The 13169-nt window shown below is 40.7% G+C and overlaps 2 protein-coding genes across 2 annotated transcripts in view; one reads left to right on the top strand and one right to left on the bottom strand.

The window, feature by feature from the left end:
• The window catches only part of NAA16 (N-alpha-acetyltransferase 16, NatA auxiliary subunit), a 439249-nt gene that overhangs the window by 130818 nt on the left and 295262 nt on the right, over positions 1-13169 (top strand). The gene's annotated exons all lie outside the window — the stretch shown is intronic.
• VWA8 (von Willebrand factor A domain containing 8) overlaps positions 1-13169 on the bottom strand; it is a 130933-nt gene that overhangs the window by 13225 nt on the left and 104539 nt on the right. The window contains exons 35-40 of the mRNA XM_063125966.1: positions 11405-11606; positions 9363-9444; positions 8849-9053; positions 5311-5419; positions 4187-4343; positions 3330-3438 (exon numbers count right to left, since the gene is read on the bottom strand). Of these exons, the coding sequence (XP_062982036.1) occupies positions 3330-3438; positions 4187-4343; positions 5311-5419; positions 8849-9053; positions 9363-9444; positions 11405-11606 (864 nt within the window). The remainder of the gene's footprint in view (positions 1-3329; positions 3439-4186; positions 4344-5310; positions 5420-8848; positions 9054-9362; positions 9445-11404; positions 11607-13169) is intronic.

The following is a 13169-nucleotide window of genomic DNA, read 5'->3' as shown; positions in this document are numbered from 1 at the left end:
AAAGCACATTCTATCCCAAGGATTTGCATCAGCCCCTTCTATTCTATACAAAGTATGGTCACCTCAGATTTTGAGAAAAGGATCTCATTCATACTTTGCAAGTGTAAGCTTATCTTGAATGTCTGTGCCTTCTTTCTGGCTCCTCCTTTCAAACAGAAAAATAAGATCATCTACAGGGGCCCTTCTCCGTGAGCCCCTGCCAAAGGAAGTGAGGCAGGTGGCTACTAGGAGAAGGGCCTTCTCCGCTGTGGTACCCCGGCTGTGGAATGAGCTCCCCAGAGAGGTCCGCCTGGCGCCTACACTGTACTCTTTTCATCGCCAGCTGAAGACCTTTTTATTCTCTCAGTATTTTAACACTTAATTTTAACTTAAATTTAAATTTTACTGTTCTAACTCTGTATTTTTTTAATCTTATACAGTATCAATTTTGCTGCGTGGTTTTATCCTGGTTGTGCTTTTATACTGTATTTTGTATTTGTGATTTTAACCTGTTGATTGTTTTATTATGGTTTTAATTTTTGTGAACCGCCCAGAGAGCTTCGGCTATTGGGCAGTATAAAAATGTAATGAATAAATAAATAAATAAATAAATAAAATAAAATAAAATAAAATAGATGCCAAGAAATACCAATCACACCACAGGGAAATAGATGAGACTCTAATGTTAAAGCTACACTCTAACTCAAATAGATTATGTGCACTCGTGTATTTGATGATGGTGCGGAGATGTAACTGAAAATTGTGGCAAAATGCATGTGTTCATGGTGGGTTCAACAAAAAGATCAGAACTCCAAAATCTAGGAAGAAATTCAGATGAGGCAGCATTTCCATTTCACATCACTTCATATCTCTGCTGTTGATTATTATACTCTTGATGGCCATCGGTCAGGTGTGAAAGCTGGTTCCACTGAAGAACATCATGGACAGTAACCAGTTGGGCTGCTGCACGCCTGCTGATTGTTGTTCCAGTGGGAATGACTGCTGACACAACAGGGAATGATGAGTTCTAAAGTGACCCTGGGAACGAGTCAAAATGATCATTTCTGGATCAGGTCAGGTCAGCGGAATTCCCTTCTGTGAACATCACTGACCAGCCCTGTTCTAGAAATGAGCATTTCCACTCATTCTGGGTTGCTTTCAGAACCACTAAACCCCTGTTGTGCAAGCAGTTGCTCTCGCTGGCACAAGGGCACAATAGGATACTGCCCTATATTTAGGGGATGCGAAGAGATATACAACACAGTTCTATCTATGGTGTTATTTTTGTCAGGCCATTTAGACAGGAATATATATTTTTAAAACTAATACAACAGAATTTAGTGGTCCAGTCAACAGACCTTACAATAAAACGTATATATCAATTAATGTACAGGAATAAAGTCCAAAAACATGGAACAAATACTTCTATTAATACAGAAAAACCAAAATTACTCTAACTAGATAATATTTTATCTCATATTCTGATTGCACCCCTAAGCTACAGTTCTGTAACAGACTCTTTTGTATCATAAAGGGGGGGGGGGGAATAACATAATATTCAGAAAATCTCCCAGGATATAAAGTGATAAATGCATTGATTAGTTCATCTCGGAGATCTTAATAAGAATTATAGAAGAGAAAAAAGTGGATTGCCGCTTCTTCTGAACCATAAGGCCATACTGACTTGGTTTGCATGATCACTGCAGCCCACCATGGCTTATCAGCAACGATGGGTTGTGGCACCTATGACTGTCAGGTTGCCAATCCAACCCCCATCAACATGGCTTCTTGTGTCATCCAAACCCAGTGAGGCTGGATTGTTGTGATGGCTAACTAACCACCCCACAACAAGCCATTGGTTCTGGGTGGTTTGTTAACCACCCTGAACAATCCAGCCCCACTTGGGTCAGACTACAGAAGAAGCCATGCCTGGTGACGGTAATTATGCAAATTAGCCAGCACACAACTGGCACACACAAGGTGGTTAAGAAGCCACTGTGGCTTGTTAACCACCCAGTGATCATGTGAACTGGGCCAATCTGTTAGAATAAGGTATCCCCCTTAAATTTCCATCCAGAACAACTGAAGGTATCACACTGAAATATGCAAGTGTGAATGCTCTCCTATACTTTGAAATACTTATTTCACGTATTTGGAGTGAAAATTAAGAAAAAACTGGAGAAATGACAAAGGAGAACAAGTCTTATTTGTTTGAAAGTCCATGTCTAATATATGGGATAATACAAGGTCTAATCTTATCAGGGACATAGGAAAGAAGCAGTGATGGAGAAAAAAATAAAGTACATGTTTCATCATTTAACATGTCCACCCCTAATCTTATATACTGTCTGGGTTCAGATGATCAGCAGAAGACACTGTGACTTTTCCTCCTGCCCCATGCATGCCTTCACATGTCCGCCATTTCCCTAATTACCCAGGACCGTGGGTGTCATGGCGTCCAAGCCCACCGAGGTGCGAGGTGGGGCTGGCTTCCAAACCACCTCACAACCCCTAAAACGAGTGACTAATCAGAATGAATTATGACAAGTAACTGGGTGAGAGAACTGGGGAGATTAGCTCTGAAGCTTTGGCTGTGTTTAGAGACCAAGCCCTGGCTCCTCCAGAGACCTGCCTCTAGTCTCAAAGCTGTAGCTACCACACACGCAGTTCATCACTACATTCTGTAATCAGCGAACATGATTATGGCAACTCATCCTTATTTTATGCAAACTAGAACATTTCAAGTGGAACCTTAGAAAAACTCTCAAAACACTTACAGAGATCGTCCATTAAACCTTCATGCTCTTGGTGTAGTCTGATATAGATAAAAGGTTTCTTATGCAGAAAACTTGAAAAGAAACTGCTTTCCATTTTGAGGCCCTTCAGTCGTGTTGGATCACATGCTGGCCTGGGAATACTGGAAGGTGTAGTCAAACACATCTGAAGGGCACCAATATAATAATAATAATAATAATAATAATAATAATAATAATAATAATAATAATAATAAATATTTCTTACCCGCCTCTCCATTCTGATCAAGGCGGGGAACAACAATAAACGATAAAATACATAAAACCGAATTAAAACATAATATACATTGTTAAAAACTTCCTAAAAACATCCTAAAAACGCAGGAAAGGAAGGCCGGCTATTGGATGTGAAAGCTGATTATAGAAGAGAACGTGTAGACATTTATCAGGCCCTTTCTACACCTAAAGATTATCCCAGGCAAATGGAGGGATCATCCCTGCCTGCTCCCAGGATCCCCTGCGTGTCATTTGCATGCACAGGGATGATCTTGGGACGATCCCTGGGAAAAAGGCAGGTGTAGAAACGGCCTCAGTTACCTGCAGATTATCCAGGATAACTCGGAGCAAGTGAACTTGCCTTCGGACAGCCCCAGAGAACCTTTCATATGTAGATGCGTCATATTCACTCATCTGGATCTCCTTTAGTCTGAAGGAATGAGGAAAATTCAGAACTGAATGAATAATAGGCATTTTATGTGCTTCGCCAAGTTCCCCCTCCACTATACCACTGCTAGCAGAGACACAGAATTTCACGTAAAAAACCCGTAAAGGCAATCAAAACCTAAAGGCAAGACAAGCTGGACGAGGAGGGCAACCAGGATGATCAGGGGTCTGGAAACAAAGCCCTTTGAAGAGAGACTGAAAGAACTGGGCATGTTTAGCCTGGAGAAGAGAAGATTGAGGGGAGACATGAGAGCACTCTTCAAATACTTAAAAGGTTGTCACACAGAGGAGAGCCAGGATCTCTTCTCGATCCTCCCAGAGTGCAGGACACGGAATAACGGGCTCAAGTTAAAGGAAGCCAGATTCCGGCTGGACAACAGGAAAAACTTCCTGACTGTTAGAGCAGTACGACAATGGAATCAGTTACCTAGGGAGGTTGTGGGCTCTCCCACACTAGAGGCATTCAAGAGGCAGCTGGACAACCATCTGTCAGGGATGCTTTAGGGAGGATTCCTGCATTGGACTCGATGGCCTTGTAGGCCCCTTCCAACTCTGCTATTCTAGGATTCTATGAATCTTTCAAAGTGCCCATTACATGAAGGGAAATATATAGCAGGTGGATATTTAATTTTAATGCATTTACTTTTCTTGAAAACCGCTTAGAGATGTTTTGAGATGTGGCTAGTGGTACATAAATCTGTTAAATAACAATCATAATAATAAAAAATAACCTCTGTTTAAAAGCCTTTTCGCCCATCTCCCTGGCAGCTTTCTTCACCTCGTCAGGCACTGCATCTTTCTCAGCCTGAGAAACTTGGTACACCTTGTGGCCAGCGTCCAGCCGGTATGGTCCCCCTTTGCCACCCAAACCAGCCGTGTCTCTCCCACCTAGAAAAGACCATTTTGATTATGGATGGACAAGATGGCTTCCAGATTATTCACTCCATTTACACAGGCTTAGATTAGAATTTTCAGAGGACATAGGTTCATCCTATAGGCCCAGGGGTGTCTGTACAAATGGCATTCAAGCCCTCAGAACAAACCTATCAAGCTAATGTGGGTGATAATAGCTCATTGGTCCAAATACTGTTTCATGTCTGTTGCCTGTAGTTTTGAGGCACAAATCTTGAGGCAAATATTCTGGCAGTATTTGGTCTGCTATAAAGTGCATGTCTCCCTACTTCTCGCACACTGATCAATACAGGGCGGTTTTTGGAGATCTGGTTTGATTAAGGGGTTCGGTTATATTGGTCCATTCTGACTCTGCTTCTAACAGACAGTTCCCTCATGCATAGAGACCTTTGACAGGATCTTGACAGATTTCTCTTGACAGGATCAACTGATGCCACGTCTCTTTAATGATGCCAGATCCATGAATTAAATCAGTAGATCAGTGAACACTTCAGGTAAGCAATATGGAGAAGTCTAATTTAGTAACGGTACCATATATTTTCATTTAAATAATTGTTTAGTTAGTAGGACAGGCCATAGGGCATCAAGCTCTTCATTCCAACACATTTCTGTTTCACGACCTTTTGGGAATGGATTTGTCACCTGTTTTACAGACATAATTGCAAGTGCGAAGAATGTGTTGCTGTAAACCACTTGAGGTCACTAGGATGAGAATAGCACACATTTAAAGAAGGGTAATGTAATCCTGAGCAAAAGACAGAAATATATTGTTCTGTTTCCACGTTGGTCCCCAAAGAAGATGCTTTCATCTGAAGCAAATGGCTGGGGACTAAATAATCAAGAGAATTTACTATACCCTACCTACTTTGTCTTTAAGAACATTTCTAAAATACACATGAGAATTCATCTGGAGTCAGATCATAACCACATAATGATTTTGTACCTGTTCCTCCGGCCCATGTATTCCCGCCAACATGCGGTGCATTATCTGGATCAGTCTTGCCATGCTTTGGAGAGCTAACATCCATACCACTGTCTCTCTGGATAGTTATCTGTGGAGGCAAAAGTCAAAATAAGTAGCAAATTATGTCTAGAGGTTAATCCGCCATGACCCTTTTTAACATCTAGGTGTAGAAAAGAATTGACAGATTGGTATTCATTGGCCTAAAGGGTGGATGGTGCAATGAATTAAATAAGAGGCTTCCCGGGAAGGAAAAGCCAACGCTATAACCAGGGCACGGAAAGACTGTGTGTGCAAGTCAAAGCACATCACGCAATGATCAAAGAAGGGCACCTGTGCGAATGACTAGGCCTCCTCAGGGAAATCCACAGGACAAGAGAACGAAAGGAATTGATCTAATTTTTTGTCAAAATACTCTTTGTGAGAAGTTAGGCCCCCAAATGTGGAACTGTCTCAACATGTTTTCTTCAAATAGAAATTTACGCAACATAATGGAACAAATATGCCACATTAAAAGACTGAATTCAAAATAAAATGCATATAAATTGTTGTTCTTGCAGATATACACAAGAATGCAATTTTTAAAAATGTTACGAGAAAGAATGAAACTAGAACTCCACCCTGTAATAAGTAGATTAATCATATTCATCCTTGCCCTGATAATTAATCAACTAAACACAGCTCGTTGGTCGGTGGGGACCAATTTTAATTAGCAAGACACACTTGTTTATTTGTTAAGAATATTTTGGTTCTTGTGTATTACTGTAATAGTGAAGGAAAAAGAAAATACACAACTTAACACTGGTAATAATGAGCAAAATATTACCACTATTAAAGCCACTAACTGAAGATATATATATAGTGATTTAAAAATTAAAATGATAACATTTGCTTTTCTAAAATACAGTGCTTAATTACAATATTGATCCTCCAAAGTAATAAAATGCAGAGTTTTGTGAAAAAAAATTAAATTGTAAATTTAGCAGACCACATTGTTTGGTGTGAAGTTAACAACTGATAGAAACATAAAAACGACAACAACACTTTACATCAATATTTCAATATATGCCCTTTTTCTCTTTCCCCCATCGATCATTCATTGAAACATTTATACAGAAAGCAGTGATATTAAAGGAAATCCCATATTTGCCATTTCACAACAGAGTAATTTTTGCAATAAAAGTGTGTGTGTCTCTCTCAATGCCAGAGCTCCAAGACTGTGAAACTGAGACACCTAAAACTTGCTATGCATATTAAGGGGACCCTAGGGGTGCGCACCTAAGGGTTATTTTTTAAAATGTGTTAATTAAGTAAAATTAATGTGTTTGTAGGTTGCAGTATCATCTCTAGGCACTAGATGGCAGTCCTTCCTAATGAATACAGAGCTTTGCTGCAGATATAGTTTGAGGCCTGGGGGGAGTATTCTAAGCGATCAAGTTATACAGCTGCCCCTTCCCCCTGCTTTGGGGCAGCCCCAAATCATGAGAATGGAACAGGGAGACCCCTTCTTCAGGGGACTATAGACGAGCACTGTGGCAGGGACTATGCTTAGAGGTGCTAGTGGCCGTAGCTTCACTCAGAGTGGGGGCACAATGTGTTCCAACATTGAAAACTGCAACTTTGCTTGAAGCCTTTGCTGTATCATAGAATCATAGAATAGTAGAGTTGGAAGGGGCCTATAAGACCATATAGTCCAATCCCCCACTCAGTGCAGGAATCTACCCTAGAGCATCCCTGACAGATGGTTGTCCAGCTGCCTCTTGAAGGCCTCTAGTGTGGGAGAGCCCACAACCTCCCTAGGTCACTGGTTCCATTGTCGTACTGCTCTAACAGTCAGGAAGTTTTTCCTGATGTCCAGCCGGAATCTGGTTTCCTGTAACTTGAGCCCATTATTCCGTGTCCTGCACTCTGGGAGGATCGAGAAGAGATCCTGGCCCTCCTCTGTGTGACAACCTTTCAAGTATCTGACGAGTGCTACCATGTCTCTCCTCAAACAAAAGTCTATTACAACCCATAAGAAGCCAGGTCCATTTAGTAGCATTTTTCATATAAAAGAATTTCTGGTAAAATTATGAAGAAAAAATAGTTATCTTAGAATATATATATATAAATGTTAGGGAACAATTTTTACTTCATTGCAGTTGTATGGTTTGATCCTGCAGATGTATTAAAGTCAACAGGAAAATGCTCATAGGTAGCCTAAATTTGGTACTGCATAGTGAAAATCCACAAGGAACAAAACTGTCCAAAGTATACAATATGTAGCACCACCACAGCTGCATTATGTACATATACAGAAGGTGGTGATCAAATGAACTGGTCTAATTCTGAACTACACATCTTCAGACCAAGAATCTACCCAGTATGCCACATATTCTTTTAGAAGTATCAGTTCAAAACTAGATCCGGAGGATTCTTATTTTCTTCTCCGCGAGATGCTTGAGCTCCAGCTCATGCATCTCCTTGCAGAGGGCCATGTGCAGATCCTTCTTTCAGATGTTACAGAAGAAATACAAAAACATGGCCATATGGTACAACATCTGACATTAGAATATGTCCGATCCTCCTGGGTTGATGCAATTCAGGGGAAACATTAGTAATGCAGACAAATTCTCTTTCGGGATACTTGTCTGATATTACCCATTTTCTCATCATTCAGTTCCTCAGTACCTTCTTCAAAACCTAGGATTCTGCAGAACAGTTTGAAACCATAACCGCTGCAGGGAGTACCCCACTCTGGGTTCCATATACTCATATTTGACCAATAGATGGTGCTGATGCTTCTCTGTTGATAATGAGAACAGATGGCATCGGCACAGCAATAAGCACCACAAACAGGCTAGAAGCCTTTCTTCTCATGACCTGTGGAAGACAAATGATGACTGCAGTAGCAAGCGCATGTCAGCAGTTGCACAAGGCAAAAAGGGAGTTTGGCACAGAAAAGATTACCCAGTGAAAGCAACTTTGCTTTCTGCTCCGTTTCTAGATTTTCCCATTAGGTGTTAATGATAATTAAGGTAGATAGTTCAAGATTAAGGGGAAACAATTATCTCTCTAGAAAGTGCTCACTGGGAAATTAAGATGTGCTGGAGCAATTGCAGTTGTTGCCTGGGCATTGTTGCCACTATAGACTGGGTGTGGTGTTTGTGGCTTCATCTGTGGGTTTTCCTTCAGATGAGAATCATGATCATTTGGACTTTCAGGCTGAAGTATTGCATCCAAATTTAGACCAGAATTATTTAGCCCATATTCTTTGAGGCCTGAAGCCAGAGTGTATGTGAGAGCTTGTGCTGAAGACTGAAGTACAGCAGGCAAAGACAGAAGGCCAGGCTCTTCGTACTTGTACTAGGCCTGACCAATCCAGAGGCTTCATTCTGACTGCCAATTGCAAAACCTGATGTTCCCTTCAGTATCTGAACATTCACAGGCCCAAATAACTCACACGGCTGCTTTTCAGCTTCAGCCATGAGGTTTATACATAAGAGTCCCTAATGTAAAAAACAAAAAAGCCTCGTCTTACCTGTACAGGTCTGCCATCCTCTTGCCCAATCATAGTTCTCCATTCCTGAAGTGACCTTTGAAGGCTTTCTAAGCTGGTTTCCCACAGCCTGATATTGCCCCCCATATCTACAGTAACCACACCATTTTTGCCTAGTGAAGCCAACAGGACATCAGTGTCTGAAATCATCGATAGCCAGGATGTATAGGGAGTCAAGTTCCTTGATCTGAAAAACAAAGGGGTTATCTAAAAGCAAAGGTTTACCAAAAAGGCATTTAAAAATCGCTCTGGAAAATTTAAAAACTTGCTAAGATCTGAACAGGGTTAGTAGATAAATCCTACAGAATGTAGCAAGCTTGTTGTGAAAAATGAAACCAATATTTTTTTCCAGTAGTTATTTTATGATCAGAATATTTTCAAAATTAATGTTTCACATCTGAAATGAACAATGGTATTGCACAAAATAATTTAGTCCAGTGGCTTCAGCTTGTTGTCTGAGAAGTACGAGACAATTTAAAAGATTAAATGCAGTTACCTGGGAATAGGAATGTATTTAAGTTTCTTTGTTGTAAGATCTGTGATTTCCAAATATCCAGCAGCCTGGGGAGGAGTAACATCTGCAAACAGAAGTGTTTGTAGTTAACAGTGAACTATTTCAATAAATCATGTCTCTATAATTCATAGAAACATTTTATCAAATATTATACCAGGAAAACAAGTGAAATGAAAATTACAACCAAATATTTGAATTGCTCTTATAATAAGTAGCAATTTAAAGTAAGGAAACAAAGGCAAATATTTATGCAGTGAATGTTGGACCATAAACAAACACAAATAAAGGCTGATCAGGCATAATTGCAATCATCTCAAACTGTCATCTCATAATAAACACTAGATTGAAAGCATATTTAAATAGCATTTCAACACAGCTTGCTTTTGAAAAGCTGAAAGCCAGAGGTACAAACTAAGACAAGGGTGCACCAATGGACTTCCCCACCTTCTCCTTAAATTGGCTACTTGTTTTTAAAACACAGCAGATTTTAAAAAGCCAAAACGCCCTGTATCAAATGGTTTGTACATGGCCATTTCCCCATATCTATGGTGCAGTGCATGCAGCCCAGCCATCATTACGCTGAAATGGAGAACTGCTAGAGACAAATGGCCCATATTTTCAGCATCAGCAGTCACAGATGTGTCTTTAAAGTACAAAACTATTACAATAAGAATCTATAGGGTTGCAGAAATAGGTAGGGTTCCATCCACATACATTTAGCATATGAATCTTATCCAGAGAAATTAGAGAGATTAAAGAGTGTACATACAAGTGGAAGACTTAACATGTATGTGAACCATGTGGAGATTATGGCAAATGTGTGAAGGACATGGGTGGGATAGATATGATACTTCTTTACTCAATTTCTCAAGAACATGTGTAGCCATTAGATACGCCTGCTACAGACAACTGGTGTGAAGTGGTTACTTCTTCTAACTATTGGCAAGCCCCAGCTCAAGCCACGGGAAATTGTTAGCCATCTCTTTGGTTTCAGAGACTTCAGCTGTCATTGGACACACACTCTGACATCCACAGGCATAAAGTAAGATTCTTTTTACGTGCCTAATATCATATTCTATGCAGTCCCAGAGAATTGCAATATCCATGCAGCCCAGGCTATACTGCAACATTCCTTTGGTTGATACAAAAATACAACAGTGTGATATGGCTGCAAGAAAAGCAAATGCTATTTTGGGCTGCATTAATAGAAGTATAGCTTCCAAATCACGTGAGGTACTGGTTCCTCTCGATCTGGCCCTGGTTAGGCCTCATCTAGAGTACTGCGTCCAGTTCTGGGCACCACACTTCAGGAAGGATGCAGACAAGCTGGAGCGTGTTCAGAGGAAGGCAACTAGGATGATCAGGGGTCTGGAAACAAAGCCCTATGAAGAGAGACTGAAAGAACTGGGCATGTTTAGCCTGGAGAAGAGAAGATGGAGGGGAGACATGATAGCACTCTTCAAATACTTGAAATGTTGTCACACAGGAGGGCCAGGATCTCTTCTCGATCCCCCCAGAGTGCAGGACACGGAATAACGGGCTCAAGTTAAAGGAAGCCAGATTCCGGCTGGACATCAGGAAAAACTTCCTGACTGTTAGAGCAGCACAACAATGGAGCCAGTTACCTAGGGAGGTTGTGGGCTCTCCCACACTAGAGGCATTTAAGAGGCAGCTGGACGACCATCTGTCAGGGATGCTTTAGGGTGGATTCCTGCATTGAGCAGGGGGTTGGACTCGATGGCCTTGTAGGCCCCTTCCAACTCTACTATTCTATGATTCTATGATCTGTATTTTCAAATTTCCTTTGTCTAATATATAGAATGCTGCTTTTCAAAGAATCCCAGACTTTTGATGTCTTCCACAATTGCTAAGGAATCTTACAGCTTGTTTACTTGAAAATAATTCCCACTATGTGCAATGGGATTTACTTCTAAATAATGTGTGTATGTTTGCAGCAGTCTGAGTAAAAAATCATCTTAGTAATTCCTCTGACATGGTGCATAAGAAATCTGGGGCTGTGTTACCTTTGGGATAAAGTTCTTTCAGAGGCACATCTCCAGGAGCCAAGACTCTGACCACTTGATTAGCAGCTACAAGAGTCACACAATTGGTTTGCTTTGCCACTCCACTTTTGCTACGCTTTCCATAATAAAGTGGATCAGAAGTTGGAGTTTGCCTATTACCCAAGGTGGAGCCTCTCTCCCAGCTGTACACTTCATTGGGGGACTGTAAAAAATGATGAGATAAATGAGAAAGTAGTGAAAAGAATATAATGTGACAGCTCCATCAAATGAACATTAAGAAAAAGTAAAATATTAACTTAAACATTTAGGCTCTAAAGCCAGCAACTGCTCCATAACTTACCTAGACTCTGACAGAATGAATGATGCTACAGTTGCCAGTGACAATACATATCCTTCTATTTGTGCTGAACAGATAATAGAAGAAGGCATGGCACAAACACCCGGAATCAGTGCAAGGATGAAGCCAGAGGGTGGGGAAGAAGAGATGGTGATTCTGCACCTGAACTAGAAATTTAGCATTCACTCGGCAATCCATGGGAGTGGTTGACAAGGACTCAGGCATTAATACAGTCCAGAGTTACAATAAAGAAAACTATGCATTCTTCAGCTGTCTGGTTTCATGTAGAGCAGCAACAGCAGTACAGGCTCCAGGATTTTGGTGGCCCTCAGTCAGGCCTCAAGAAGAGGCAGGGCATGCGAATAGAGAATTTCAAGCAGCCTCTGATTTCTCGAATGCTCCGTGTAGACTGAGAATGTCAGCACTGTTGGGCCAGTAGGCCTTTGCTGATGGAGCTCTAGAACCGACCCGAGCAGCACCAGAACAAAGTTTAGTTGCACTGCTCATTTTTGTAAATGGAGCCAACAGTCACAAAAGGAGTATATGGTACAAAGAACTACAAACCACAAATTAATAGAAGGAACCGCAAGCCAGAAGAAACAGCAAAGTGACACTTTCTGGAATTTAACAAAATATTTTTGCTCTACATATTTGTTGTCATTAAATACAATTGATAATTTCTTGTTATTCTTTTATTTTTTAGAATAGGGAAAGCCAAATTAATTTGAGCATACCCATCTGTTTCAGGGTTGGGAAATTCTGGCCTGTGGTTCTCTGAGATACTTTTATTTTGCATCCCAAAGCAGGATGACAAAGAGTTCATTCTCATGTTTCCAGAATAGCATAACTGCTACTTCCCTGTGCCTCTGTCCTACACTACTTCAGAAATATCTAGTGCCAAGGAAATGGCAGGGAACAAGCAGCGGGTGCACTTTCTCCTCATGTCCCATGCACCACCTGTCCCAATGGTGGGGGTAAAGCTTTTACAGGACTCCAGATTTTACACCTGTTTCGCTGCAGCTTCTTCAGAAATCTTCAAACCTCAAATCTCAAATTCGAAGTTTGAAGATTTGCTAAAACTTTTTAGAATGTTTATGTTTCTCTGTTTAACCTTGTAACTGAAAGTCTGCATTTTTCCTTAGTCAATCCATCTCAGAGGACGATTAAACAAGTTTTGGGCAGAGAAACAATTTAACAATGGCCTCACCTTTTCTCCCACAGCCTATTAGTGGTGGTGAGTTGTGGAGATTTAGCTGGTATTCATCCTACCCTCATTTCATCTTCGAATTTCTTATGTGTAATCTCAGTTGAGGATTTTTATTTGCATTATGTTATGTTTTGCAGTAACTATAGCATGTTTTTGAAGAAGCTGCAGCGAAACAGGTGTAGAAACCAGAGTCCTGTAAAAGCTTTATCTTGCTCAGCATT

The sequence above is a fragment of the Elgaria multicarinata genome, chromosome 5 (genome assembly GCF_023053635.1).
Source record: "Elgaria multicarinata webbii isolate HBS135686 ecotype San Diego chromosome 5, rElgMul1.1.pri, whole genome shotgun sequence".
NCBI classification, from domain to species: Eukaryota; Metazoa; Chordata; class Lepidosauria; order Squamata; family Anguidae; genus Elgaria; species Elgaria multicarinata.
Note: the sequence above shows the minus strand (reverse complement) of the source record. Positions and strands in the feature narration are given on the sequence as shown.